Genomic DNA, 27,575 nt, shown 5'->3' on the forward strand with positions numbered 1-27,575 from the left:
TTTCCAATCCCATGAGCACACTGCCACATTTCCCTGTGGAGCTTATTTTGTATCCTCAGTTGTTAATCAAGCAATTTGTGATTCGGGGCCTCTTTACTCCGGTATTACTACTGATTGAGTAGGTGATAACTAAGTTCTTCTCACGGCTCCTTCCTTGCAATAAAGCTCTCCCAATTCTGTACTTTAATTAAAATTCAAGTAATTCACTTGTGTCAGTTTGGTGGTGGGCCAACTGGACCCATACTTGTTTTGAATTCTGATGACAAATTAAAATTATTCTAATTGAGTTGAGGGAAAGGAAAATAAGGAGAAGTTGTAAATTAAACCGGGTTTTAATCAAGGCAGGTACGAGTCAGATCAGCAGGTACAAAACAGGCTGTATAAATAACTAGGTTGCATGCTTTTACAAAGTTGATCTTTACGCCAAGACTAGAACAAACCAGTTGACAGCCAAGCATGACATCAGCAGCAACAGAACCAAGTTATACCACCGCAAACAATAGAAAATTTATAGCAAAAGATCTGAAGTAGAAAAAGCTGAGATATGCTGTGACTACAGCATCACAGCAGGATGTCATAGGCAGAGCATATAGCAGTGGAGACAAGACAACAAACTTAATCCTGCTCAACCTCTTCCTGCTCCTCATCAAACTCGGCATCTTCTTCGGCAGTAGCCTCCTGGTATTGCTGGTATTCAGAAACCAAGTCGTTCATGTTGGACTCGGCCTCAGTGAACTCCATTTCGTCCATGCCCTCACCAGTGTACCAATGCAAGAAGGCCTTCCTCCTGAACATGGCGGTGAACTGCTCAGAGATACGCTTGAACAGCTCCTGGATGGCGGTGGAGTTACCAATGAAGGTGGCGGACATTTTGAGACCACGAGGAGGAATGTCGCACACGGCAGTCTTGACATTGTTGGGGATCCATTCAACGAAGTAGCTGCTGTTCTTGTTCTGGATGTTCAGCATCTGCTCGTCGACCTCCTTCATGGACATGCGGCCACGGAAGATGGCAGCAACGGTGAGGTAGCGTCCATGTCGTGGGTCGCAGGCAGCCATCATGTTCTTGGCATCGAACATCTGCTGGGTCAGCTCAGGAACAGTCAGGGCACGGTACTGCTGGCTGCCTCTGGCAGTGAGAGGGGCAAAGCCAGGCATGAAGAAGTGGAGACGGGGGAATGGAACCATGTTGACAGCTAATTTACGGAGATCAGCATTGAGCTGACCAGGGAACCTAAGGCAGGTGGTGACACCAGACATGGTGAGAGATACAAGATGGTTAAGATCACCATAGGTAGGAGTGCTAAGCTTCAAGGTCCTAAAGCAGATATCATAGAGAGCTTCGTTATCGATACAGTAGGTCTCATCGGTATTTTCTACAAGTTGGTGGACCGAGAGGGTGGCATTGTAGGGTTCTACGACGGTGTCTGAAACTTTGGGTGAGGGGACGACGGAGTATGTGTTCATGATCCTGTCGGGGTACTCTTCACGGATCTTGGAGATGAGGAGGGTGCCCATGCCAGAGCCGGTACCACCGCCAAGGGAGTGGGTGAGTTGGAAGCCCTGAAATAAATTATAAATTAGTAACAAGATACTCAGAAAACTTTTAACAGCTACCCGTAAGTGATGATAGTTACCTGAAGACAATCACAGCCTTCAGCTTCTTTCCTAACAACATCCAAGACAGCGTCAACAAGCTCAGCGCCCTCAGTGTAGTGTCCTTTAGCCCAGTTGTTGCCAGCACCGCTCTGTCCGAAGACGAAGTTGTCTGGCCTGAAGATCTGGCCGAAAGGTCCAGACCTCACGGAATCCATGGTACCAGGCTCCAAGTCGACAAGAATGGCACGGGGCACATACTTGCCACCTGAACAAACAAATCACAAAATTAGCAAAACGAGGCATTGATTGAATCATTGCCTACATGCATCAACACTGAGAAACACTGAAGGAGCCATCTTGTGACTACCAGTGTACAGGAAGAGGCAGCCATTGTCAGTGACAGAAGGGCATAACCACACCCACTATGACTCATCCAGCAAGTGAGTCCCAATTTCCCTGGAGTTATCTTAGACTAACAGGAAACAAAATAAAGAGATACCCCAAAGTACTCTTAACTAAACTGCTGTGGTCCAACAAAACCTTTACTTTGACTGCCCAGGAAATAAAAAAAGATAACCCAAATGGGGCCCCTTCAAACCCAAGAGCTGAAAATGAAAGAATCGAAATGGTTGGACTCATGACAAGTAACAGCGCCATTGAAATCCAGCATACATCGCGTCCCAGTGCAAGCGAGGTGAGAATGACCCGGCAAAGGCAGGCCCGAGCCACAGCGGCCATAGCCTGGCACAGTAGTGGCCTAAAAGTGTGCAGCCGGCCGCTGGCTCGGCGCCAAGCGCATGGCCGTAGCATGCAGCCCAGCGCACACCGCCACGGAAATCGAAAACTAAAATCGCCCCAGAGAAACGAAGAGCGAAAGCGGCACGCTTACCTGAGGCCTCATTGTAGTACACGTTGATGCGGTCGAGCTGCAGGTCGGAGTCGCCATGATACGCCCCGGTGGGGTCGATGCCATGCTCATCAGAAATGATTTCCCAGAACTGCAAACCAACAAAACCACCATGTTTAACCCAACAAACGCGAAGCCCGGTGCACACTCCAGTCGGAGAGCCCTCGATGTTGGAGAACAAAGCGTGCCTCAAGCCTCCCGGCCGGCCGGGCCAAGCCTAGCCAAGCCCAAACCGGGCGGGGCCCGGCCTAGGCCACTCCTGAAAAAACCGAAGCTTCGCATTCCAGCCAGTTTCCTTACCTTAGCACCAATCTGGTTTCCGCACTGGCCAGCCTGGATGTGGACGATCTCCCTCATGTTGATTGATTTAAGTTTCTTAACTCGGTCACGAGAAATATAAATCTGACTGCCGCAAACGGAGATGCTCCCTCGAGTGCACACCGGTGTCTGAGATGGACCAGTCGCCAACGAGAGTCTAACGAACTTTTCGTAACGGACAAATCCTGACGTGGCCGGTCGATACGGTGCGCACTGTGCGGGTCGGCGGCCAACCAGACGCGAGCTGCAACCACGCCCCGAATGTAAGCGCTCCTTCCATTGGCCAGTTTAAAACGGCTTCGCCCGGAGTCTTCCTTCTTTCTCTGGCCAAGAGAGTTCTCACCGTGTGTACAGTCACGCGCAACGCATCCGGATCGCGTTTTAGAGCCAATGAATGGATAGGAAATTGATGAGTGCCGCGACATTAACAAAGAAAAGTTGTGCCCTCTTTCCGATTTAGATGAGAAAAGTCAGTAATAACGGCTCAGTGAGAAAAGACCCGGTTTTGGCGCGCCACCTCTTTCCCGCCAGATTTCATAAGGTAGTTCCTCGTACCAACCGAACGAATTATAAAAGGTGAAAACATCATATCAACCTATAAAATACTTCTAGCATTTGCTCTCTGTGGCTTCAAATTTAATCTTTTGCTGTTTCTGGGGAAATTGATTTCTTATGATCATATCGTTCACAAAAACAGTTGTTGTTATGTTGGTAAACGAACTAGCAGACGCCTCTCTGTCTGCAGAGAATGTGGTGTTTCTGTTTTAATTTCTATTTCTGTTGTATTTTTCACATTGATTGTTAATGTGAAACAATATATGTGCTAAATAACTCATTTCAACTTCGTAAGTTGATCAATATGCTAGTGACATACTTTTAAATATTTTTTTATTGTGATGTATTCGGAAAGGTAACCTTGCGAGCATGCTTCAAAACCAAACATTCAATTTATATACTATTCTCTATTCCAGGCTACCCATATAAAATGAAAATTAGTACAAACCAAGTGCTAGGGCTTTACCGAAATTTATTGAGGTATGGTCAGCAGCTTAAATTCACTGACCAAAACTACTTCAAAGAAAGGGTGAGAGAAGAGTTCCGCACCAATCGAAACGTGACATCAGAAGATAAAATAGAGTTCTTTTACAAGGTATTATCATGAAAATGGTGTGAAATTATTTTTTAATTATTCTCTGTTATTTTTTCCTTTATTTTGCTATTACAGAAAGGTAAAAGCCTTCTTGAAAGGAAGCGGATTGTGTAAGATGTTTAGGCTAAGTACTATCTTCAAAACTGTTGCTGAGTCTTCTGCCGTCAAAGTGCCTTTTCGACTCAAATTCACCCCTGATACCTCTAAGTTTCCCACACTGCGGGAAGAAGACTTAAAGGAGGAGTTCATGAGAGGAAGTGGACCTGGTGGCCAGTCAGTGGCCAAGACAAACAATTGTGTGCAATTGAAACACATACCTACAGGTAACAATTCTGTTCATTTTTAGCTGTCTTTTGTTATTCACATTGACTTTACAGTGAACAAATCTTGAAATTTTTCGTTTATGACAATTCCACAGGTATTGTCGTCCGCTGCCATGAATCAAGATCTGTGGACCAGAACCGAAAGACGGCACGAATTCGTTTGCTGACACGCTTGGACAATGTGCTAAACGGAGAAGACAGCGTGGAAGCGCAGATTAGAAGGGAAAATAGGAGAAAGAAGGACTTAAATGATGCAATTAGAAAAGAAAAGCTTGAAAAGAAGCGTCAATTTAAAGAGCGGGAGGGCCTGACCAAAAAGGAGCTTGAGTGAAGCTCAGAACTGATGCATGTTTCTAAGAGGCTTTTTTTAAAGAGCCATTTGTTGTAGCTCTTGTATTGCTCAGCCTAGAATTATAGAATTTGTTTACACGACTACAATTTTCATTGCAATTTGACCCTTTGAGCCAAACAAGACTAGCAAGAGCAGGGGAGGCCACCCACTGTGGCTGAGAGTGTGTGTCAAACCGCCTACGCTGTGCCTCACAACGCCAAGCTCTGGCCTCAACTTTGACTGGACTGGGTGGGGCTGGGGAGAGTCACTCTTCTTATAGTGCCTCGTCTCCCCGCCCCTTCGGACTTCAGGCTGAACCAACTCGCAACCCCGGAAGCTCTCCACGTATGATTCTGAAGAGCGGCTCGTCACTCTTTCTCGCACCCTTAGGGAATGCCCATCAAGTGGGACAGGCGAGCGGCGAAACGACTGTTCAGAACCACGGCGTCCTCGCAGCCCTCGCGGGGGAAAGTGACCCGCGGAAACATCCCGGTTTCGATGTGACCGACATCGCGTTGACACCAGGGTGCGAACACCCTGGCAGGCCGGCGCTCTCTCTCGCACCTGTGGGAAGCCCGGCCCGACCCGGCCCCGTGCGACAGAGAGCGGGCACCCCCGGCGAGTCCTTAACAGTGGGCGTCGGCGGGCATGCTGTCAGTCCCCCAAACCCCGTCCCCGAGATGAACGTCGCGGTCCTGGTGCTCTGCGCGCTCTGCGTCTCGGCCTTGGCTGCCGGCGCTGGCGCGGCGGCCGTCGGCCCCGCCGAGGAGGCCGTCCGGAAGACGACAGACGTCGCCAAGGTGCACGAGGCCCGCGACGAGCCCCGCGACGAGGCCGCCCCCAAGACGCTGGACCTCTCCAGCCGCGTGGTCGACGGAGTCCTCTCGCTCCTCGGCGTCGAGGCGCCCGGCGCCGCGCTGGCCGAGCTGGACGACGAGGGGCAGACCAAAGAGGGCGGTCCAGGTAAGAGAGTTGGATTTGTCGCGTCCGTGTTTGGATGTTCCCTGTGACGTCACTGAGCTTCCTCCTCAGGCCAGCGCGGCATCCACAAGAAGAAGTTCCTCAAGTACCAGCTGTGGCACGCCTTCACCTGGTGGGCCTGGGTGGTGGCCGTGATCGTCATCAAGTTCAAGGTGGCGCTGCTGCTCATCTGGGGCCACCTGTCGTACTTCATCATGGCGCTGGTCCGCATGCTGCTCAGAGAGGTACGGCCCGTCACGAGAGTCCTCGTCCCACGCGCTACGCGCCCCCGTGCTTTCTCATGACTGTACCTCACTAACAGGTGCCGTTGTGGGTCCAGTTGAAGCGCGACAACGGCTACGCCCCGCCCCCCGTGTACGGCCCGCAGTACGGCACGGCGCAGTACGGCAACCAGTACGGCGCCCAGTACGCCTCCAGCTCCTACGGCCCCTACAAGCGGCGCGCCGGCTCGGCGGGGGCGGCGACGGGGGCGGCGGAGGCGACCCCCGCGGCCGGCAGTGACCTCGCCTACGGTGCCCACGCCAGGAGATAGCGCCGTCCCGATCTTATCTACCCACTAAATTATTTTTTTTAACGAACATCTATTTATTTTATTTATTATTTGTAAATAAAACTTGGTGAGTAAGCGATCTGAACTTCCCTTGTTCCTTACCCCTCTCGTCACGCCACTTGAAATGCACGAAGTTTGCCGCCCATTTCGAGTACCAACACACACAATTCACAATCGACTTTGATACGCGGTCGCAAAGGTTTTCCCATTTTTTAAAATGGCCTTTTTGGTGTCTTGTGTATTTTTGATGACTCTTACATGACGAAGGTACAAAATATCACGTGTCATCTTATTTGTGGGTTCCACTCATTTTTGGGTCTGGGAGACTGGCAGCACTGTTTGTTTATGTTGATGCAAAGATGGCAGAGGAGCGGACCACCGACGAAGTTCAAACGTCAAAAGTTTACGAAAATGACCCATTGCACTTGAAGTCATTCGTTAACAGCTTCGTTGAAGTGAAAACGAACCTTGGCTCTTCATACAAGGGATTCGTGTACACCATCGACCCCGTTTCTGAGAGGTAAATAATACTGTAACCTTGATGTTCATGCTTGAACAGCCTTGTTTTTCTCTCAATTACTTTAATTGAAACTAATTGTACCCGTTTTATTGTTTAATACTCCAGCATCATATTACTGAAGCGTCAAGATGACAGAATCAGTATGGACATCATAGTCGGTCATGCAGTCACTAGTATCTCACGAATTACTGTCACAGAGGATGTGTCTTCTGAACCTATCCCCGATGAGATGCTGTTTGTATCTGGGGAACAAATCTCAGAAGAAGAAGCTGAGAGCCGTAGGGTTCAGTTAAAGGCATGGTTGTGTGCCAATCATATTCCAGTGGTCGAGGATGGGAACATGTTAGTGATGGAGGATGTAATAGTTATAGATTCACCGTATGGACTCAACCAATGTTTAGTTTCTAATGATGTAATAATGGAAAGAGTTCACAAATTATTGAAACAAATGCCATGGATTAATGTATCTCAGTAGTGATATTTTTTTATTCTTATAGAGATTGAGTTGTTATAATTATTAAACAGGTGCTTTGGCGAGAAACTGGTTTATTTGTAACCCTATTAAAATCTTCCAGAATACCAATGGGACAATTTTCAGAACAGATCATGCCTCAATTTTCAAATCATTTCGGTCTACAGAAATTTTGTTTTCGTCACTAGTGTAAAGACATTTCAGAAGTAACAAATGGAAGAATTAAAAGAAATCAGATACATACTAGCATTAACAACATAAATTAAGAATCCTAGCTATTTGTACGATAAGATCAGGGCATGCATGCATAAAATCACATGCCATTTAATGACAAATCATTTAAGTGACGACAAAACAAAAAGAAATAACTTATGAGCGAAGTCACCCCCACCATCATGATGTCAGATACACAAATACTGAAGACTAGGAGATCGTCTAACAAACAAATCACTTGTCAAAAAACAAATCACAGTTTCAAATTAACGCCTTGGCTCATTATGTCTTTCAATTCTTGAGTGGAATGCCAAGTCAGCCTCTCTTCATAAAACTTTATGACAACTTGGGGGCACTCAATATTAGCCTGCTTTGCGTTTACCAGGTCTGCATGGTTGCTACCTTTCCATTTCATAAGGAAGACAAGATCCCCAAGGCAGTCCGTAGCCCCAAGAATTTTTTCGGCTTCGAGCCCTCGATCAAAGCCTTTGGGTCCACTGTCGTCAACGCCCTTACTGACCACCTTGGTATTCTGCTTGGCTGCTGACTTGGCTTTGACGTCACTTGTCACTTTGGAGATCAGCTTGTTTTCTTCTTCGTCCATTGGCTCAGGCTTTTCCATCTTGTTCGATTTCTTTCTCTTGGCTGGAGGCGTCATGTTGCTGGTGTCACCTGCATCTGTGGGCTGCGCTGGATGCTTATGGTCGTCTTCCTTGGAGTCCCTGCGGGTGTTGGAGTCCTTGGAGCGGCGCACCACCTTCTTGGGGCCGGGGCCTCTGGTTGGCGCCTCTTTCTTGGCACGTTTCGCCTTGAAAGCCTCCAGCAGCTCCGGGCATCCGAGATTCGCCTCCGGCTCCCAGGAGTTGTGTTCCTCAGTGAAGCCCTTCCATTTCAGCAGATACAACACCTGGCCGGTGGCGTCCTTTTTGCAGTCCAAGATTTCTTCTACTTCGAGATCCTCTTCTTCACCACCTGTTCCCAGTTCAGTGTCAGAGGGAGACAGGTCCTTTTCGGAATCCGACATTTTGATGAAGAAATTCGGAATCACAGTTGTTGCTGTAGAGCAGCGCGTGGGACGCAGCAAAAGCAAAACACCGGCTCCGGCACGGCTCTACACTCCGGTCCAGTCCAAGTCACAACAAACGGCTGGGCAGGCGCAGGCAGGCACGGGCCGGGCGTCGGCGGCACGGGCAACAGTAGAGGGGAAGGGGGGAGGTGGGGGAGGTGGCGGCGGCGCTTAGCGGCGCTGGCCAGCAAGCAAGCACTGCACGATGCTATCTTCCGTACCCGCCAATCACAGCCGTGCGCTGTTGTCGCTGTCGCTGTTGTGCAGGTGGAGAGGGGAGAGGGGAGGGGGAGGGGGAGGGGCGCAGACTGGGCGCAGACCGGGCGCAGCGGCACACACGTGTTCAAAGTGTTTTCATGAGTTCATAGACCCATAAACCAGACCGGCTGCGGCGACCAAACTGGCCGAGGCCGAGCGCCGCACTACTCGCACTGCCGCTTGCCGCTGCACGGCACGAGACACTAGCGAAGTAAGGTTAGGTTAGCGGACCACCACACCACGACCACCCACTGCTCGGCTCCGAGAGTGGAGTCTCTCGCGCGCGGAGTAGTGGCACGACGCGCCCGGAGTATCGTCTGCTGGCCCTGGTGTCGAATGGGATGCCTAAGCACAGGGGGCGAATCGCCTCGTCGCCGATGGGAAGGGAAAAAGAAACGAACAACGGCGCTCTTTTCAATCTTTATTTTCGTAGAAAGAACAATGATGACACTGGATAAAGCAGAGCGGAGATGAATTCCAATAAGAATGAAAGCCGGAATAAGAGAACTACATTGGTGAAACAATGTAGAGGTTTTTAAGTCCAAATTAACTCAAAGTTAATTTAAAATAGTACAATAAATCTATCACTTTAAAACAAAGGTAACAACACATAGTTATTTCATATACACAAATTGTACAACTGATTAATTGCTTTGTACAATTACGAACTCTGTTTGAAAATTGTTTAAATAGTGATTTCATCTCTAAAATAAACCCAAAACTTCTGCCTGGATGGACAATAGCATTTTTCATGGTCTTTAATTTAAAAACTCTTGCATTATATACATGCTGGCATTTCAAGCAGAAAATCTATTCTGATGAGATGACAGATAACTCAGAAATGTACACGCTCCAACATTTAGCACATATTTACAGTTGATTTACAAGGAATAAGGTACTGAGATAGCCTGGATGATGTCTAATGATCACTTTACCTAAATTTAAAATTATCATGGATTGTACAATGAGCATGAGCCATCAGGGACTACAGTAAAATTTATTACAAAATCACAACACCATGTGTCTGGAATTTACTGTCACTGTCGGGGAATTCCGTTCAACTACTTGCACTACGCTTTGAAGAAAAACCTCCGATTAAGCTCGTAGAAAATCACAGCTTGGCTATCTTAAAATAACATTACTGGCCTCAAAGCTAGTATCCCTCTCCCGCTGTTTTCGGAATGGGTTCCAGGTGAGTTTCTTAGTGGTGCTGCCAGCAACTGAACAAGCTGGACTTGGCTCCCCACTTGAGCTGCCTGCAGAGACTGAACCAGAATTTTTGTTGCTATTTTTATTAGCCGCCTAAAGCAAAAGAAAATGAAAAAAATTAATAACAGCACCGAACAAAAAAAGAAAACCAGGGGGGAAAAAAATTGCAAACAAGTATAAGGTGATGGACTTACTTTTAGATAGTTGCGGTCCATGGGAGTGACTAGCTTGAGAGTGAGGGAGTCCCCTGCTTCCTTGATGAGTTTGACGACCTGCTCGTGGGCCGCCCACTTGACGTCCTTGTCGCCGATCGACACGATGAAGTCGCCTTCCTTCATGCCACCAAACTGAAACCGAGGGGAGTACATTGCAAAATAAGTTGTGCCAAACAACACCCCAGCGACATGCGAGTTCGTAGACGGAGGACGTACATCAGCGAGGGAGCCGTTGTCCACGGCGGCCACAATGACGGGCGCGTCGCCGCGGACGCTGAAGCCGAAGCCCTCGTCGTCGGCGCGCTGCAGCGTCACCTGCCTCGGCGCCGTCCAGTGGTGGCGCGCTGAGAAGATGGCCACGGGGCCAAGGCTGCGGAAAGGGTCCTCCACTCGGAACTGGGAGAAGTCCGGTGACGTCAGGCTGAGCTGGAACTTAGTCGACGCTGCCGGCAGAAGAGGAAGAGGGAGGTTCAGTTAGGTTCAGTTGGCCGCCTGAGTGGTGGGCAGCCCAACAGACACCGGGCCAGAAGCCAGAGGGAAGCACAGTGGATTTGCCAGAAAACCGGTGGACGCGTTTGGAGCTCCAGAGTCGCTAAATGGGACTCGAACCGAACGTGTGACCCCACCTATGGGTTCCTCGTTCGGAGAGCAATCCATTGGTGGGGTCATACGTTCGGTTCGAGTCCCATTTAGCGGCTCTGGAGCTCAAAATGCGTCTAGAATCTTGGCCGGCTCCACCGGTCTTCTGGTAAGTCCACTGTGGGAAGTCCGGGGCCTCACGGGCCTCACCCAGTATTCTCGGCGGGTCCAGCAGCTCCCTGAACTCCTCCTCGTCCTCGTGCGCGGCGTACGAGTCCATGGCGCGGTCGTGGGTGCGGCGCAGCACGGCCTGCAGGGCCAGCTTGTCGCGCAGCTCGCGGCACATGCGCTGCTGCCGCTGGCTCTCCTCCACGCTCAGCAGGGCGGCGCGGAGGTGCGCGCGGCCTGCGGGCAAAAGAGGGCAAAAGTCAGTCAATCTCGAGCAGAACGGGACGGGACGCCAGGGGGTGGCGTGGACTCCAACTCACCCAGCAGCTTCCTCTCGCCGTCGTCCTGCGGCACCCGGATGTCCAGCTGCGTCCGCACGTCGGGCTCAGCGTGCATGAACTGCAGGGCCTCCTTCGTCCTGCGCGACAACAACGGTAAAGCGCCGCGAAAACACAGCAAAGCCAGTATTCGAACCCCAGACGGGCCTCACCTGTCGTCCAGGTGCGCCAGCGGCCGCGCCAAAAGGCCGCTGGCGCAGTGGAAGTGCGCCAGCGACGTGTAGTACTCCCGCTTGAGGCGGGCCAGCGCCACCCACGAGAAGGGCACGTAGTCCTTGACGGTGGACGCCGAGATGAGGTCGTGCACCAGGCCGTACACGTCGGCGACCTGCGCCGACTCTTGGGCCAAGTCCAGGCACACGTCCATGTCCCTGGTGTCGCTGGCGTCGTCCTCGCAGGGGTCCCGCGACTGCAGGTCCAGCTTCTCGAACAGGCACTCCCGCGCCTGGGCCTGCAGCAGCGTGACGAGTGCGTCAGGAACGAGTGGCAACACCGTGGCAACGCCGTGGCGGGTGACGCAGGTAAAGAGGCACTGTTTTTACGCTATTTTATGGTTCAGGAATCCACCAGATTGCACAGCTCGCGGCCACCGAGGTTCTCCCAGGCAAGTCGGCCTGGCTCCAGAGAGCGCCCCGCCCCGCCCCGCTGATTGTAGAGCGTGCCGTGGAGTGCGCGCCACTAGCCTGGCGGCGGGCCTCGGGCCTAGCAGGCGGGCCTGGCGGGCCTGGCGGGCCGCTAGAACTGGGTGTGTTCCACTGGGTGTGTTCCGCCGCCCGGATCCGCGGTCAATCCCACTGGAATTGAGGGCAGACGCTCCGTGCCACTCCGTGCCGCCTGCAGGCTGTCTCCAGGCTGTCTCCAGGCTGTCTCTCTCGCACTCACGCGGCGTCCCGACACAGAGACGGAGCTACGCAAGCTACACTCACCAGCATGAGCTGCACCAGCATCTGCAGCATGTGCGGGCCCAGGTCCATGGAGGGCGCGTTGGTGAAGTTGTCGCAGATGTAGGTGAAGGTGCCGGCGGCGCGCAGGAAGGCGTCCACGGCCTGGTCCAGGCCGCGCGCCGTCTGCCGGTCCTGCCGCGCGCCCAGCTGCGTGTACAAGGCCCCGATGTTGAACAGCACGCACGCCTTCTCGAACGCCACTGTGCGCTGGCAGCTCGGCACGCCCGTCAGGGAGTCGTACCTGCGGAACAACAAAAAACATGACACACCGCTCTCAAGGGTTTGTAGTGCACACGCGCGACACTCGTCAGCCGGCAAGAAAGAGGGAAAGAAACCACAGAAAAGGGCGGTGTTGGTATTTGCACCCGGCTCTCACCATTCGAAGTATATGCCCAGGCTGCGGTCCGGGGGGAAGAAGCGCCTTTCCACGAAGTACAGCTGGCTGTAGTACTGGAAGAGCAGGGCCACCCCGGACTTGTCCCGCAAGGGCGTCCGCATCGCCTGTCTGATGTCCATGAACTCGGAGATTGCATTCTCGTATCTACCGCCATCCTCGCTGTAGTGTTCCAGTATGAAGTCCTGCAACAGAGAGGAACGAGCTGCAACCCGCGGCGCACGCCTGTGTGGAGCCGGCAGCGGCGGCCTACCTCCCAGGCGCTCCGGGCCCTGTCCCTCTCGCACTCACGGAGCGAAGGGTGCGAGAGAGACAGAGTGACGCGGCGCTGCTGAAGCTGCGGACTCTATCATTCGGGACACCTCCAGCTGCGCGGCCCCATATAGCCCCACCCGGGGCGCCGAAACCTCGCTGCGTGCCTGCCAGGGCTGCCAGCCTGCCGCCATGTGGGATTCAAATCGGGCTCCCTGCGGTGGTGCCTGCGGCCAGGGGTTACGACACCACGAAATCACGCGGCGAAAATGACTGGCTCTGGTCGGCACGGCGAGGCAGGCAGGCAGGCAGGGCCCGGTAGATGCAAGGCTTGATGCATCTCTGCGGTCGGCGGCTCGGCGAGGCTTGGCGGCGGTGACAGGAAGTGCGGAAGTGAAGTGGGCGCTTTCCCTTTCAAACCGCGCGTCTGGGACTCACGGCCACTCGCCGCGCACGCCGGCACGCCGCGGACATGACCGCCACTGACCTGCGCCGCGACCCGCCAGACTGACTAGCGCTGACTAGGGAGCACGCCCGGTCGCGCCCGGCGGTGTCCTACCCGCATGTGGTGGAAAAAGGGCGGGAAGCGCCGAAAACGACCGCCGGTCGTTCTGATTCCGGTGTTGGCGCGTCTCCACGGCAGCTAATGAGGGAAAGGGATCGCCACGACGGTCCGACACCCACACTGCAAAGCCCCTTTCGCGCTTCGCGTGGCTTCGCGCCTCCCCGGATGATGGATCGAGGTTAAGGCTAAGTAAACGTGCTGCGTGATTGCGCTCGTTCGATACATCGAAGCGAGGCGTGAAGGCGACGACTCAATCGATTTCACGGCGTGGCGGCGATAGCGTCTCCATCCGCTCGTGTTAGATTGAGGAAACGAAACGGGCAGGGTGACCGCACCGCGCCGCCTCTATCGGCCCCGTTGCATCGGCTACCCTGCGCGAGAAGTCGAGGTCTCGTTTTGCCGCGCTTTTTTTTTCCTTTTTTCCCGGCGACTGTACGTTTCGGAAGTGCGAGCGGCTAATTACAAGGCGGTGCCCTTCTTTCCCGCGTCTGCGGTGCACTGCGGTGTCGGCCGGCTGTCGGTCAGATCGCGATTCCGCCCGCGATTCTTTCCCCGAGTGACGCGACAAAAAAAACGAAGATTCGACAAAAAGACCGAAAGGCCACCGTGTAGGGCTGATAGCCGTAATTAAAGCACGCAGAAATTAGCCTTCGCGCGCGCCCACTGCCTCGTCGCTCTCTCTCTCTCTCTTCTCTCTCTCTCTCTCTCTCTCTCTCTCTCTCTCTCTCTCTCTCTCTCTCTCTCTCGCACACGTGCGAGCATGGTGCGAGGGGGACGGCGACAGTCCCGACGCGGCAAACCCCGGCAAAGCCGAGGCAAGCCGTCAACCACACTGCAATCCGACGAGACCACCTCCACGCCCGGACGGTCCGGAGGCCGCAGACGTCAAAAAATGGGTGGTCCGGACATCACGTCATCGTGTCACTGCGTGAGGACGTCGACGTCGATGTGACACGTTGATGTGCCAGTCCGCCGTGCCTGTGACCATGCCCGGCCGACAACGCCCACTTCCGTTTCCCAAGGGACCGTCGCGGACCGTGCTGCACAACGTGTTCTGTCTTAATAACAAACGCAATTAGCCGCCCCTGATAATGCCGAGACAAGGGACGCGTCTGTCTCTCTCGCACGCTGCCGGCCCTGCCCCATCAGTGCGAGAGAGACAGAGAGAGGCCCGCCCTCGCTCCAATTCCCCGGCCGCAGAGATCGCCCGGCTCTCCACACGTAGCCCTGCCTGCAGTCATGCTGCAGTCGCTCTCACGCCCCGCAGGCCAGGCCCTGCCTCCGCCTGCCGCTGTCTCTCTCGCACTCGAGGCGAAGGGCCGCGAGAGAGGCAGGGCGACGTTCCGGCGTGGCCCGCGGCAGGCCCTCCTGCACCTTACGCGCATACTCCGCGCACTCGGGCCGAGACAATAAAATTGCCACCGGCAAGCCGCGTGTATTCTATAAAAAGAGATTCGGCCTTGTTCGCGTTTCTCAATAGTTCCTCAGTTTTGTTCGATCCACGTGCGCGGCCCTGGTGCCAAGGAGACGCGCGGACGGACGGACGGACAGACGGACAGGCGGACGGCACGGCTGAATACAGCATCAAGATTACACAGACATCGCCGCGAACATAATGATCCTCGAGCGTGAGATCATGAGGAGCAATTAAAAGCCGTTTGGGGAAATGCACGCGAAGCGAAGACCGAAACAACACGGCCTTCCTGCCCCTCCGCCTTGTCGTGCATAAACTTTCCAAACAACGAACAACCAAACCAAACCTAACCTGGCCTAGCCTGGCCGCTGGAAAGGCTCACCTTGAAAGGCTCTCTGAAGTCGATCTCCTTGGTCTCCTTCAGGCCCAGCGGGATCATAGGTGTGTTGGGCTCGGCGCTGAAAGAGAAAAAGTTGGTTAAAGAAAAACGCGGGAAAAACAACAACCGCTGCGCGCACGCGCGGTGCGAGCCGAAGCACACTTTTTCTGCCATCGCCAGAGGCCGGGCCGGGGCGCGCCGCGCAGTGCCATTCAAACGATCTCATAAAAGCAATCGGCAGGGATCAGATATCTTAACGGAGTCCCGATCAAAACGATCGCAAAGCGAAGCAAAACGAAGCCGCGCGGGGCAAAGCCAGGCAAAGCGGACGCTAATGCGTCCCGAGAGCCCCTGCGAGAGCCCTCTAGCGGCCGGCAGTGTCATTACAAACGATGCGCTTTTTAACGACTCTCGCGCCGGCCAGGCATCGCCATGGCAATGCACTGCAGTGCTTTGCACGCCACGCTGAATCCGCGCCGCGTTTCGTCACCCCGTCTCTCTCTCGAAGCAACGCGGAGCCCTGTGAGGGAGACGGAACGACCGAAATGTCGATGTCGATGGTGATTCGCACCCAATGCATGCCGCGTGCGAGATATCGAATGCATTCAGATTCAAACATTCTGATTTGGATAGGTTAATATATTTTCGTTTTTCCATGGTGGGATCATCTACGCGGCCCGGCCGGTCATCTGCAGATGGCTCGATGTGTGGTCCGTGTGTGTGCGTGTGTGTGTGAAACACCGTGTGGAGGGAATAAATCACAATTGACAAGTGCTAACAAAACGCGTGCTTGTCCAATTATCGATGCTGGCTCGCTCCCCCTCCTCTTCCCCTTTCCCCGCAGCCAACCGGTCATTGGGGCACTCGGCAAGGCTGGAGGGACCTGCATAGGGACCTCGCAGCGCTCGCACGGGGCTCCGGGACTCCAGGTGGCAACAGCAGAGTAACACCAGCCCGCACCAGCTCTTGCACCAGCTCGCACCGGCCAGAGATGCAGATTCGACAACGAGTACAGTTACCGCGAATCGACTTAGTAACCCGCTAGGCCGCAGCCAGGCAGGCCCAAGGGCAGGCCGCTTCGCGAGGCGTGAGGCGGCGTGAGGCGCGTCGAGAACAGTTTCGAATTCTCTTTCGAATTCTTCAAATCGTCGAGATTGTGGCGCAAGGCGCGACGGGCCTCGTTGGCGAGCACGTGCTAACTGGGGAGCACTCGGCGAAAGTCGACGTGCCTCTCGCGAGTCTGTGCGCGAGGGCCACAAACCGTGTTCATAGAGCCGCCGCCTCCTCTCGCCTTGCCATGTCGAAACGACGCCCTGGTGCGCGATGCTGAGGACGTCCACGTCCTTCAGAAAAAAATGCAAGGGGAATCCAACCCTTATTTTCTGTCGAACTGGAAACTTTTCATCCTACAAAAAAATGCCATTTAAAAAAAATTGCCAGCTGGCAAGGTGTGGAATTTTTTTTGTTTTGTTTTGCGTTCTTCGTTTTACGGTGTCACGATTCCCAGGCACCGGCCCAAATTATCCGGCTCGCAGTGCAGGGTCTGGCGGCCTGGTCTGGACCAACTCACACTACTGGTGTTGGCGACACCGCCCTGGGAAATGTCCAGCGCCGCCAGGGGAACTTTTATAGGCAGTAAATGCAGCGCGCTGCCATGTCTTGCCATGTCCTGCCAGGAGAGGCATGGCATCAGTTTTGCAGATGAGGCACCCCACGCGAACGTAAAAGTGCACAAGTCGTTCACCCAACACGGACGGCCACACTGCGAAATCATCAGCGATTTCTCATACAAGGCAAGGCGGAGTTGTCTACGGATTGTGCACTGTCTCTCTGGCACACCGTCAAAAACAGAAATGTCCGGAAATTGACGATGTGATCCAAAGTTCGTTGGCCTCGGTCCCCTCCCCACACTCACCTCTCATTCTGGTACAGCTCCACGGAACTGTTGAGCTCTGCCAGTTGTTCCTTGAGCAGCTGCAGGTTCGAGTTGACGAAGCTGAGCTCCAGCGCCACCGTCTCCCTCAGCTTGCGGTTGGTCGTCGCCCTGTAAACAAAAACATTTTAGTCCAAAAAACAACAACAACATTTACGTATAAAAAAAGAAGACATTCCAGTTCAAAAACATTATAGTTTAAAACAGAAACACCCGAAACGCGAGGAAATGTGGGCGGTAGCGCACAGTGTCGGGGAAGGCCAAGAACAAGGCGTTCACCGTGTGTGGGTGGGGGGCTCGCTTCCCGGAACCGCTCTCCGATCGCAATAGGACTCAAATCACGACCGGCTTGCTCGACTGGACTGCTATGCACTGCGCGGCACATACTGGCACAATCATCCCGAATTTCCTCTTGATTTTCATAAATTAAATTGATTTTTGAAAAAGAAAAATGTTTTCTGCAAGACGCTTAGGACTTACTTGAAGAGGTTCTCGGCCCCGGCCCGTAGCCTCAGCTCCTTGTTGATCTCTTGGTTGAGTCTGGACCGCTTGTTCTGGAGCTTACCGCGACACGTGGCCACCCTCGGGTCGGACCCCTGCAACAACAACAACAATGACGTCAACAACAGCAGCAACAACAACAAGATGCACTTAGTACCCGACAACAAAAGTCCGTCTACAAATTAGCGCGACTTCGGCCGAGTCTTGGAAGCGCAGCCCGCTGGCGCACCGACTCTAGTATTTCTGGCTGAGTAGCTTTGAATTACAATGGCACCGCGCTGCGCCGTTTCCTCCTTATTATTAAATAAGATCCCCGATAAGACACGCATTTCGCTGACTCGCGGCTCGAACCGACTTGTCGATTCCATCGGGGAGGGGGAGGGTGGTGGGGGGTCTCAGATCGCAATCGGCCGAGCGCCAGGCCTTCCCTTTCCGTAACAGAGTGACCGTTTTAGGCGCGCCAAATAGCACCTTGCTCTGCTTCCTGCAGGGCCTGGCAGCGCCCTGCAGGGGAGGCAGAGAGTGTGGTCGTTTAGTCCGCGTTCATGTTCTAGTTTTTCGCCTTCCGCGCCGACGACGACGCAACCGACAGGAAGGCGCAGGTGACTCTCAGCGTAACTGCATGCGGTTCGACTGAGTACGCACAGTTTCTTTTTAGTTTTTGTTTTTAAAGCCCCGTACGCCTTTCCCGGTGGTTTATTTTCGAATCGCCCGGCCAGCTTTTTCTCGGCACCATTAGTCCACGAGGGGCCTAGTGGGTGCCGGGGCGTAACCCGGAGCAGCTCATCAAGGCTGTGTGCGTTTGCGGCCGGTTGCCACCCGAACGGGTGCAGCAGGCCGGGTGCACAGTTAAGTTTTTCAAAAGTAAGGTTTCCAGTCTACCGTAAATTTTAATTTCGTCACAGGAAAAAGTTCAAAAGACAAATTTTAGTTTTTTTTTCATACAATTTTTTTTTGTACAAGAAAAATTTCAAATTTTTTCCATGCAAAAAAAAATTAAAAATTTCAAACCTTCTTCTTCAAGGAAATTTTCATTTTTTTTAACGCAAGAAGTTTTTTTACAACAAACTTTTATTTTTCATTTTTTTTTCGAACCGAACGTCATAGGTCCGTGGTTGAGGCCCTCTGCGGGTCCTGCAGGTGGCGCCGTGATAGGCCAAGGCCTCCCGTCGATGGCGGCGCGTTTGAGACAAAGTGACGCGGCGCAGCGCGTTGCCCCCCGGGGGGTCGGCGTTCGTCAGCAGCCAATCATGGGGCCCCTTGAGGTGTGACAGGCTGACAAGGCGGAGTGAGAGAGACGGCTGCACCTTCGGGTCCCTTCGGGTCCCTCGGCCTATCGTGGCCGAATCGCAGCGACGCCAACGACGCCAGCACTGCAGAGGCCGTAAAGGCCGTAAACCGCAGGCGGTGGTGCCAACGCCCCGCCAACTTTAAGTGCTCTCGCCGAACCGCCTCGGTTAATGTTTATTTTCGAACGAAAGAAAAAGGAGGCCGAGAGTGGTGCCGAATTCGCGGCGGTCTGAACGGTGTCAATCTCAAGGGGAATGACGCCAAAAAGTTTAACGTTACATCACATTGGACTCTTTGCAAAAAAAAATTTAATTTGCATTCATATAATTAAAATTGGCGCGGTAAGCGACATCAGAAGCGCCGCTAGGAGGGTCCAGAAGCGGCGCAAAAACGACGAGAACATTGTTGCTTCCTGTGCGCGTCGACGGTTCCCAGACGAACGCCGCCTCGCCTCGCCCCGGCTCCGCCCAGCTCCGCTCGCCTAGCAGAGTACGTACTTAGTTCCGTACATTTCCGGCGACGTCCGGTTTGTTTTTGCAGCGAGCCGCGCCGTGGCGAGCCCGGCCGGACGGGTAGGAGTGGGCAAGCCGGGCAAGCCGGCGAGGGAGTGGGTGGGAGTCGCGGCCGGCCCAGCGAGCACAGGCGGCCGGTAGCACAGGGAGCTCCGGGCTCGACACCGCCTGCTCCAGGGGGTCCGCTCCGCTCTGCCCCGCTCACTCCCACAGTGCCCGGCCCGGCCCGGCCGGTACAGCACTGTTATTCACGGCGAGTCCTTTTGAATGCCCTCCCTAAAATCCTCCATCCTGCCGGCGGGCTGTCATCATCCTAGTTCCTGCACCGTGCCGCCGCGCCGCGTACGGGCGGCCCGGAACAGCCCCGCTACGCCAGCCTCGCCTGCCATGCCTCCACTAGGCCTGGAACCAGACCACGCACTGTCTCCGTCTCTCTCGCACCCACACGGAACGCCCCGCGCTACTGCCAGCGGGAGAGAGAGAGAGGCTGTGACATAAACGAGTCGGTTTTGTTGACGGGGGCCTCGCTGCTTCAGCCTGCTTCGGCTCCACCCACACGCAGAACCCCGACCTAGCCTCGCTGCAGGCCGCCGTCTGAAGCGACGGTCGTCGCCATGACGACGACGACGCGGGAAATTCAAATTGCATTGCCGTGCGCATAATGCTGAGGCCGCGAGGGCGGAGGAGAACACAAAACAACAACAACAACAACACAGCAGCAGCAAGGTAACGTCCACCCACCGGGAGCCCCTGCCATGCGGAGGGTAGGCAAGCCCGTGGCGACAGCATGTCTTGCGGGCGGGCCTACCCGCCGGGGGCTCCGCGATCCCGTTTTTCCGTCCCGTTGTCGTTTGTTGCTGTTGTCTTTGATTCGTTTGGTGACTAAGGCGGCGAGGCAGGCAGACGCGTAAACCGAAGGCGTTCCAGCACACTCTCCGCCGAGCCAGTGCAAGCCAGTGCAAGCCAGTGAACGGCAGGGCCGGGCGGGGCGCGGACTCGCGGCCCTTGCGGGGGCTTCCAGCTCGCATCGCCTCCTCCGGGAACCCCCTGGTCTCCCCCGGGGGCCCCCTTTGGGGACGCCAGGCCAGGCCACGCCACGCCACTAGGCGCTCGTAAAGGGAAGGGCCCGACTGCAACATTGTAGTGGAGTGGCGCGGCGCGCGCGGTGCGCGCTGGGAAACGTATTGTGCCCGGCACGTCGTTTGTCTTGGACTGCCACGCATCATTCGCGCACCTACACAGTCATCGTTCGCAGTTTTATAAAAAAAAAATGAAAAAAAAAATAGAGCTTGGAAGGAACAAAATTAACCAAAGCGGATTCAGCTACAGCACAATTTTTCTTACGAAAAACAAATAAAAACAATAGAATAAATGAATAGGAAAACAACATGGAACGACACTATGGGCGGCTCGGCTTAACGAAGGGCAGTAAAAGCACTTGCCGCGGTCCAGCGGTTCGGACCGACGGGCGGCCCGACCGGGCACTTCGGAAGTAGTAGTGTCTCCAGGAAGCGAGTCGCCGCGAGTCGCCGTGACGCAACGGTGTCAAGTGTCCGGGCGGGGCGGGGCCACCACCGACACATTGTGAATGGATTAGAGGCGGCGGTAGTGCAGTGTGGTGTGTGTGTGTGTGTGTGTGTGTGTGTGTGTTCGGTTGAAGAAAGTTACCGGTGTTTGTTTTTTCCCGTCTCGTGTTTTTTTATCCTTTTCCTCCTTAATTGATTCGAAGCGCCGCTGGCCTATCTCTGGAGGCGCCGCCAGCTATTTACTTGAGGAGAGAGAGAGAGAGCGGGAGCTCTTTGGGGGACAATTAACGACTGTCTGTCCGTCTGTCTGTCCGGTATAGGTTGCCAGACGAAAATAAAAGTTTTCCGATATCCTTCGAAGGTCCCTTTTTCGTCAAGCCCGCGCTTTTTTCGCCGCTGTGCGTGGCGTGGCGGGCGCTGTGCGACAGCGGCACGGTATGCAGCCTTTGTTGGGGGGGGGAGGCAGCACGGCAAGGGCACAGAGAAAGCGGGGAGTAGAGACGCTCCGGTGCTGGGCCTAACTAACAGCGGCGTCGCTCACACAGCCGATATAACACACATGGCGAGGATGGCCGAGGAGAAACCTCACTGCAAAAAACTAGCCGAGAAGCGTTTGCAGTGTTGCCCAAATTTTAGTTCCGAACGGGGAAAAAAGACCTTCGTAGCGTAAGAAATAAAATCTTGGGTTTAAATTTAAAACTCCGCTTGGAAAATAACTGTTTTGGCCCAGCTGATTGCTGGTGGATACTAGGTCAGCCGAGCGCCTTTGGCCTGTGAATCCAGTGTGCCCCCAAAAGCATTTCCAAGGCCGGTGCGAGAGAATGACTCGCACCCGCACCCAATTTTCGACTTGAGCAACCCCGGACTGGATCCGTCTCGTTGTGCTGCGCCGAAATGCCGCGGCGCGGATCTCTTCGTGTTGTACCAGCAGTAGTAATTGCGGCAGATCTGAGCAACGGATTTCGAAAGAAGCGAAAGCAGTGCAAGTGGTGCTGCATCCAGCGAGTCACTTATCGCATTCTGCTCTTCCACCAATTGAAGCGAAAGGCAGCAGACCAGGACCAATCACAAGGCACTGTGCCAAAAAAAAGCACGTCATGCATGTTGTCCTCTTTTTTTCGAGTAAAGACGAAAACAAACAGTATCACGCGGTACCGTCGGAACAAACAGTTTTGTTGTTTTTTTTTGGCGCGAGTTTTACGTTCTGTCATTAGCGGCGTAAACACAAAGCAATTACTCTGCGCTCCGTCGATTGCGAATTCGCGCGAAGGGAACGCGTGCTACCAACTTCATTTTCATTCCCTTTTTCCTCTCATTTTTGGCAGGGTACACACGGAAACGGTCATTTCTATGATTCTGTAAAGCCCGCGCGTAGCTCCAGCCACTACAAATTTGGATCTCTCCAACGGCGATTTTGATCAGTCTGTATCACTTGATGATTTTTTTTTAAAACTTTTTAAATTTTTTGTCGTTGTGAGATTGGCATTGGTTACGGTGCCAACCCACCGCCGCCTTTCCCCGACTGCGTCGCCGCGTCCTTCGCCAGGCTGCCCTAGCATGCGCTTGGCCCGGCCGGGTCAGGCCGCTGCCGCGCTCGCAGGTGGGCAAGTGAACTGGGAGGACCGCGCTGCCTTCGGTCGCCTTCGGTTGCCTTCGAACGGATCGCGCGGCCGAGGCGCGGCAGAGTGGCTAGTGCAGTATGTGGGTCACAGCTACCCGGCTGGCTCGGCCGGGCTCGGCCGGGCTCGCCTGCAGACTGATTCAGACTCGTCGCTCTGTCTCTCTCGCACCTGTACGGGGCGCCCCGTGAGCGCGAGAGAGACAGAGCGACAGTTCGCTGTGGGCCGCCTAGACCGCGTGCGGATAGCGGCCGGGTCTTTCTTCGCAGTCAACGCAGTGCTCGCGGTCAGAACCCTTTGAACGCCTGCACAAAGGGGGAACGGGACGGGCGGACGGGCGGACAGGCAGACAGGCAGACAGACAGACAGACAGACAGAAAGACAGGCAGACAGACAGACAGGCAATGGGCGCGGCATTCGAGTCAGGTGCGTTGTGTTCGCATTAACCACTGCCAGCCTCCAACAGTCCGATTAGTTTCGGTGCGATCGCCGACTCGTGCGCGGAGTAAAAGTATCTCCAGCGGCGCTGGTATTCGAACCAAGGCCGCTGGATCGAGGCCGAGCGGGGCGGAGCGGGGCGGAGCGAGCGGCGGCCATATGGGTGCGGTGAAGTGCAGCGCAGTGCACTAGGCTGCCGCACGCTGCCGCACGCGTGCGTGGCGGGGCCGCGCGGGGCGGCATTCCCGCGCCCCGTCTCTCTCGCACTCACGGGGGGCTCCGCAGGCCGCAGGGGGTGCGAGAGAGACAGAGACACTCGCCGAAAGCCCGCAAGACCGACACGGCCGTACAACGGTGCAACAGGACCGAACAGGACCGACCGGGTTCGAACAACAACAAACAGCCCGATTTTTCATTTTCTTCTTTTTTATTTGGCCGCGCAGGTTTACTGCCCCAAAGCCCTGGTGCTCGGGACGGCGGCGGGCCCCGCGGACGGGCCTCGGGAAACGCTACTCGATCCCGTTTTGTCAGAAGCAACAACAACACGACAGGGCTTTGGGCCGGGCCTGGGCCGGGCCAACGCAACCAGCAACAACAACACGCCGATGGACGCCCGCCCGTCTGCCGGTCTATTTGTATGTCTGTCTGTCTGTCTGTCTGTCTGCCTGCCTGTCTGTGGCCAGCACGCGGCGTTAGGACGGGAAGGAAGCGGGAACGGCTAGAAGACGAAATGCAACACAGGTGTCTCGCGCAGAAGAAACTGCTCGACGAGGACCTGCGTGCTTCCCCACTCGTCTGTGTGTGTGTGTGTGTGTGTGTGTGTGTTGGGGGGGGGGGGGGTATAATTGCCCGCCTCGGTCGTTTTAGGGTCACTAAGGAGATGCCCGGCAGGTTCGGCAATCAGGAATCGCACCCGCGGCAGGAATTCGGCGCTCGTGACATTTTCCCCGCGAGTGCCGTTACACAATCCACACCGCAAACACGGTGAGGAAAAATGCTTTCCTTTCGGGTCACAGAAAAGCTCTGGTCTGCGGGAAGAAGTATTCTTGTCATTGGGTGACTTTAAGTTGGATTCCCATTTATTTTTCCTGTGTGCCGCGTGTGCCTCCACACCCTTTCTTTTATTTTGCGACGCCCCGGCGGCCTGGCGGGGCGCGAACCCACACCCGCTGTCCATCATCGCACTGCACCGCACTGCACCGCACTGCACCACACCGCGGCCCAAACGCCATAAACGCCACGTTTTTACGGCGCCCAGACTATGAGGGAAGGGCCGGAGAAAAAGAGACGTAACGACTGTGGGTACCGGCACGGCGGCGCTGAGGAGAATACATCAGAATGCAGGAGGCTGCAGGAAATAGAATGCATCAGAATGCAGCAGAATGCAGCAGAATGCAGCAGAATGCAGCGAGACCCACTCTTGTGTCACGCCGTTTGTTCACAGTGTAACGCAACCGCTGTTCGTCAAACTGAAGCGCGGCCCGGTCCAGCATCCAGCTGAGGAAGAGGAGGAGGAGGTGGCTCGCGACCTTCACCCGAAAAACCAGCTCGGCCAGGTTTCGAACCCGCAACCCGCGCGGCGCGCCGGGGATGGCCAAATCACACGGAACGTTTTCCTAACTCGCTTCTTTTTTCATCAAACTGGACCAGTCTGCTGGCGCTGGCAGTGCCTTTCTCTGGTGTGTCTTTCCGTGCGTTTCCTCCGCGGCTGGGTGTCGCGGCGTCGCGGCCAGCCGTCCAACAGCCTGCCAGCGACGCGCCTTGTACAAACCCAGGTCACGAACGCCAGGAATGCGCTGGGTATGCACCCACAGTAATAGCCTCACACACACAGCCACATACACGTGCACACGTGCGAAGTGACGGCACAGGAAAGAATACGGAAACCAAACTTACGAGCAAGAAAAAAAAGTTTAAGACCCTGCCGGGTGTTGAACCCCGGCCACCCAGGTTGACGATCGGCGCCTCAACCCACACGGCTATGAGAGCCTACGCGAATTTTCAAGCGTGTCGACGGGAGGCGTGTGAAGAACAGACCGCGGTGCAAATCCACGCTGCTGTCCCGACACGCCACTGTCCGCCAGACAGCGACAAGGCTTCCATTGGTCCGGCTGCATTCTACTGTCAGGGACAGTCAGGGGCAGTGAGGCCGGCCGGCTGCGGAGGCGTTCACCCGCAGATGTAAATGCGGGGAATGGATGATTCTCCTGCTGCCTCTCCGTCGTGCTCCTCGGGGACGACCTGGATGGCCTGGACGGCCCCACAGTGGGCCAGAAGACCGGTGGAGGCGGCCGAAATGCCGGACGCGTTTTGAGCTCCAGGGTCGCTAAATGGGACTCGAACCGAACGTGTGACCTCACCAATAGATTCCTCGTTCGAAGAGCAACCCATTGGTGGGGTCACACGTTCGGTTCGAGTCCTTTAGCGACTCTGGAGCTCAAAACGCGTCCGGCATTTCGGCCGCCTCCACCGGTCTTGTGGCCCACTGTGCGCCGGGCAGGGCCCGAGTGCCTCCAAGTGCCACGACCCGACGGTGTACAGCCCGGCACAGCCACATGCAGACCGGCCGAGCGGAGCCGGCAGACTGATTCCGAGAGTGGCTATGCCTTCCTCGCACCTACTCGGGACGCCCCACGAGTGCGAGGGAGGCGGAGCGACGAAAACGACCCTCTCGCAGCCGCGCAGCCGCGTCGTCAAATCGATTCGAGGACCTGCCCCGCCATCCCGGGACGCTCGGACGAACGGCCGCTGAGGCGAGGTGGCGAGGTCAAACGACCACCGTACACGGCGAGCTGGCGGTGCTGGTGGTACTGGCGGGGCCCAGGGGGGCGATCTCCACAGCCACACCCGCGCTACCGCATTCCCAAATGCAAAATTTTGCCTAGTTTCTCTTTATTTTCCCGTTGTTTGGGCCTGGAGCCGCGCTGCTGGAGTCGAGGCGCTCTCCAGCCGCTCTCCAGCGAGGAGCCACGGTTTTAAATTACTTCCGACGACTGGAGAAGCCCCATAATGCACCGCCGGGAAAACAAAAACAACAAAAGCACAACTGGAACGAAGTGGAGCCAAGTCGGAGTTGGGCTGAAACACTCTGACAGACTCCGATGCCAACTCGAGCTGAACATAGCCACTGCCCTCATGCTCTGCATCAAGATCGTTCATTTAAATTATTTTTTCCAAATCTTTTTTTTTGGCAGGGTAGCTTGGGTTGGGACCCCATGCCGAGAGGATGGACCAGAAAGGCTCTTCTCTGAAATCATTAGCGAACATACGTTTATTGTTTTTGTTTTTAACGACGCTGTATTGGCGTCCAGCCACGAACCACGCGCCGCACCCACACACTATCTGCCTGTCCGTCTGCCAGTCTGTCTGCCAGTCTGTCTGCCTGCCTGGCACCTCCTCGCAGAAATACTTATCGGAGAAGTCAGACGGTCGGACGAATGGAAAGCCAAACTCACCTGCAACAAAGAAAACCGAACATTTTAGACATTCTGCACGAGGAAAGCACAACACAAACAAAACAAAGTCAGCGGGCGCCTTCTTGGTTTCGTTCCAAAAAGCATATCGCACAGCAAATCACCGACAAGTGTAAGAATTCCCTTTGTTGTTGTTTTCGTTGTTTTCGGAGCTGACAAAGTAACGACGTCTTTTTTTGCTGTCCGCCGCAGTCGAGAGCCGAGTCGGATGAGCCGAGCCGAGCCGACCGCGATAGTGTCGCGACATCATTCTCATCCATAAGATTTCATTACCAGTCCGGTACCTGCGGTACGTACAATGACTGCAGACAGACAGACGCACGCACACACACACGCACACACAGTCACGATCGCACGCAAGGCGACGGGCTGGTTCTCGCGGTAAGCGCAGTTTCGCTGGAACACCAGTCGGTTTGCCACGAAAACAAAATATGACAGCAGACAACGCACCTTTTTTTTTGGCTCTAGGAATTTTAAGTGGCGGTCGGAAAATTTTGAAGCGCCACTTCCGCGACACTGCCTACCGCGGTCTGCGATCATGGACATCGTGGGCCCGAGACCGCGTCCTTCAATCTCTATCCTGCAAGGCTGGATGGACCCGGGCGACCTAAGCAAGCGAGGAGAGAGAGAGAGAGAGAGGCCCAGACGGTTTTCGAAAGGCGTGTCCCGAAATCGAAATCCACTCGATTCGTGGAGGCTGAGCCGGCTCCCTGGGGACGTGGAGGGCTGGGCCAGCTGGGCAGGGCTTGGCGCTGGGCTTGGCGCTGGGCTTGGCGCTGGGCTTGGCGTCAAGGCGTGTGGCTGGCAGGCATTGCTGGCGGGCTGGTGCAGCCATTGCACAACTCTATGGTCACCTCCATACCGTGCCGGCCATGCCAGGCCCAGCCGTGCCAGGCCCAGCGCGCTGCCGTCCAAGGGGAACCTGTTCCCTGTTGCAGCAACACTGTATGTGTCGTCTGTCTGTCAAGATTGCCGCCTTTTTATTTTCGGTATTTCAAAACTTGGGAGGATTGCGTTCAACTTCGCGCCGCTTCTTAATTAACATAAAAAGAGGGAGAGGGAGAGATGACGGCTGTAAAGCGAGAACGAAGCATTCCGCTGCAAGCGCCCGTCACTACCAGCCTGCGAGCAGGCTGAA

At 54.8% G+C, this 27,575-nt stretch overlaps 7 protein-coding genes across 9 annotated transcripts in view; 4 read left to right on the forward strand and 3 right to left on the reverse strand.

The window, feature by feature from the left end:
* Positions 1-316: 316 nt before the first annotated feature.
* Positions 317-3,097, reverse strand: LOC117654500 (tubulin beta-1 chain-like). The gene is made up of 4 exons (XM_034401168.1): positions 2,807-3,097; positions 2,489-2,597; positions 1,638-1,864; positions 317-1,563 (listed from the first exon to the last, which is right to left on the reverse strand). The coding sequence occupies exons 1-4, from the start codon at positions 2,861-2,863 to the stop codon at positions 616-618; spliced, it is 1,341 nt and encodes a 446-aa protein (XP_034257059.1). The 5' UTR covers positions 2,864-3,097; the 3' UTR covers positions 317-615.
* A 425-nt stretch (positions 3,098-3,522) lies between these two features.
* On the forward strand, positions 3,523-4,183 carry LOC117654505 (MIEF1 upstream open reading frame protein). Its single transcript, XM_034401174.1, has 3 exons — positions 3,523-3,669; positions 3,796-3,974; positions 4,050-4,183. Exons 2-3 carry the CDS (start codon positions 3,810-3,812, stop codon positions 4,086-4,088), a joined length of 204 nt encoding a protein of 67 aa, XP_034257065.1. The 5' UTR covers positions 3,523-3,669; positions 3,796-3,809; the 3' UTR covers positions 4,089-4,183.
* Positions 4,056-4,729, forward strand: LOC117654504 (probable peptide chain release factor C12orf65 homolog, mitochondrial). Its single transcript, XM_034401173.1, has 2 exons — positions 4,056-4,297; positions 4,393-4,729. Exons 1-2 carry the CDS (start codon positions 4,090-4,092, stop codon positions 4,626-4,628), a joined length of 444 nt encoding a protein of 147 aa, XP_034257064.1. The 5' UTR covers positions 4,056-4,089; the 3' UTR covers positions 4,629-4,729.
* A 136-nt stretch (positions 4,730-4,865) lies between these two features.
* Positions 4,866-6,238, forward strand: LOC117654498. Of its 2 annotated transcripts, none has more exons than XM_034401166.1 (3): positions 4,866-5,591; positions 5,661-5,833; positions 5,911-6,238. In XM_034401166.1, exons 1-3 carry the CDS (start codon positions 4,976-4,978, stop codon positions 6,139-6,141), a joined length of 1,020 nt encoding a protein of 339 aa, XP_034257057.1. In that variant the 5' UTR covers positions 4,866-4,975; the 3' UTR covers positions 6,142-6,238. The 2 variants fall into 2 exon arrangements, with proteins under 2 accessions (XP_034257057.1, XP_034257058.1); XM_034401167.1 differs by having other exon boundaries at positions 5,929-6,238.
* A 242-nt stretch (positions 6,239-6,480) lies between these two features.
* Positions 6,481-7,220, forward strand: LOC117654502 (gem-associated protein 6-like). Its single transcript, XM_034401170.1, has 2 exons — positions 6,481-6,679; positions 6,785-7,220. Exons 1-2 carry the CDS (start codon positions 6,519-6,521, stop codon positions 7,152-7,154), a joined length of 531 nt encoding a protein of 176 aa, XP_034257061.1. The 5' UTR covers positions 6,481-6,518; the 3' UTR covers positions 7,155-7,220.
* On the reverse strand, positions 7,209-8,702 carry LOC117654501 (chromobox protein homolog 5-like). The gene has a single exon (XM_034401169.1). The coding sequence runs from the start codon at positions 8,386-8,388 to the stop codon at positions 7,618-7,620; it is 771 nt and encodes a 256-aa protein (XP_034257060.1). The 5' UTR covers positions 8,389-8,702; the 3' UTR covers positions 7,209-7,617.
* Positions 8,703-9,096: 394 nt separating this feature from the next.
* The window catches only part of LOC117654497 (rhophilin-2), a 61,674-nt gene continuing 43,195 nt past the window's right edge, over positions 9,097-27,575 (reverse strand). For both annotated transcript variants that reach the window (XM_034401164.1, XM_034401165.1), the window contains 11 exons: positions 17,559-17,674; positions 17,061-17,189; positions 15,149-15,224; positions 12,518-12,720; positions 12,124-12,382; positions 11,350-11,648; positions 11,180-11,277; positions 10,902-11,096; positions 10,329-10,555; positions 10,092-10,244; positions 9,097-9,990 (listed from right to left, as the gene is read on the reverse strand). In XM_034401164.1, coding sequence (XP_034257055.1) covers positions 9,811-9,990; positions 10,092-10,244; positions 10,329-10,555; positions 10,902-11,096; positions 11,180-11,277; positions 11,350-11,648; positions 12,124-12,382; positions 12,518-12,720; positions 15,149-15,224; positions 17,061-17,189; positions 17,559-17,674 — 1,935 coding nt within the window. In that variant the 3' untranslated portion in view covers positions 9,097-9,810. The remainder of the gene's footprint in view (positions 9,991-10,091; positions 10,245-10,328; positions 10,556-10,901; positions 11,097-11,179; positions 11,278-11,349; positions 11,649-12,123; positions 12,383-12,517; positions 12,721-15,148; positions 15,225-17,060; positions 17,190-17,558; positions 17,675-27,575) is intronic.

Source organism: Thrips palmi, unplaced genomic scaffold, assembly GCF_012932325.1.
Source record: "Thrips palmi isolate BJ-2018 unplaced genomic scaffold, TpBJ-2018v1 HiC_scaffold_10, whole genome shotgun sequence".
Lineage (NCBI taxonomy): Eukaryota > Metazoa > Arthropoda > Insecta > Thysanoptera > Thripidae > Thrips > Thrips palmi.

Bases quoted from the DNA above. Each gene is read 5' to 3' on its own strand.
- LOC117654498 (XM_034401166.1), top strand. From the start codon at position 4,976: ATGATTCTGAAGAGCGGCTCGTCACTCTTTCTCGCACCCTTAGGGAAT. The intron at 5,592-5,660 runs GTAAGAGAGTTG...CTTCCTCCTCAG, and splicing joins GACCAAAGAGGGCGGTCCAG to GCCAGCGCGGCATCCACAAG. The intron at 5,834-5,910 runs GTACGGCCCGTC...CCTCACTAACAG, and splicing joins TCCGCATGCTGCTCAGAGAG to GTGCCGTTGTGGGTCCAGTT.
- LOC117654505 (XM_034401174.1), top strand. From the start codon at position 3,810: ATGAAAATTAGTACAAACCAAGTGCTAGGGCTTTACCGAAATTTATTG. The intron at 3,975-4,049 runs GTATTATCATGA...TTGCTATTACAG, and splicing joins AAATAGAGTTCTTTTACAAG to AAAGGTAAAAGCCTTCTTGA.
- LOC117654500 (XM_034401168.1), bottom strand. From the start codon at position 2,863: ATGAGGGAGATCGTCCACATCCAGGCTGGCCAGTGCGGAAACCAGATT. The intron at 2,598-2,806 runs GTAAGGAAACTG...GTTGGTTTGCAG, and splicing joins GAAACCAGATTGGTGCTAAG to TTCTGGGAAATCATTTCTGA. The intron at 1,865-2,488 runs GTAAGCGTGCCG...TTGTTTGTTCAG, and splicing joins GTACTACAATGAGGCCTCAG to GTGGCAAGTATGTGCCCCGT.
- LOC117654502 (XM_034401170.1), top strand. From the start codon at position 6,519: ATGGCAGAGGAGCGGACCACCGACGAAGTTCAAACGTCAAAAGTTTAC. The intron at 6,680-6,784 runs GTAAATAATACT...TTAATACTCCAG, and splicing joins ATCGACCCCGTTTCTGAGAG to CATCATATTACTGAAGCGTC.
- LOC117654504 (XM_034401173.1), top strand. From the start codon at position 4,090: ATGTTTAGGCTAAGTACTATCTTCAAAACTGTTGCTGAGTCTTCTGCC. The intron at 4,298-4,392 runs GTAACAATTCTG...ACAATTCCACAG, and splicing joins ATTGAAACACATACCTACAG to GTATTGTCGTCCGCTGCCAT.
- LOC117654501 (XM_034401169.1), bottom strand. From the start codon at position 8,388: ATGTCGGATTCCGAAAAGGACCTGTCTCCCTCTGACACTGAACTGGGA.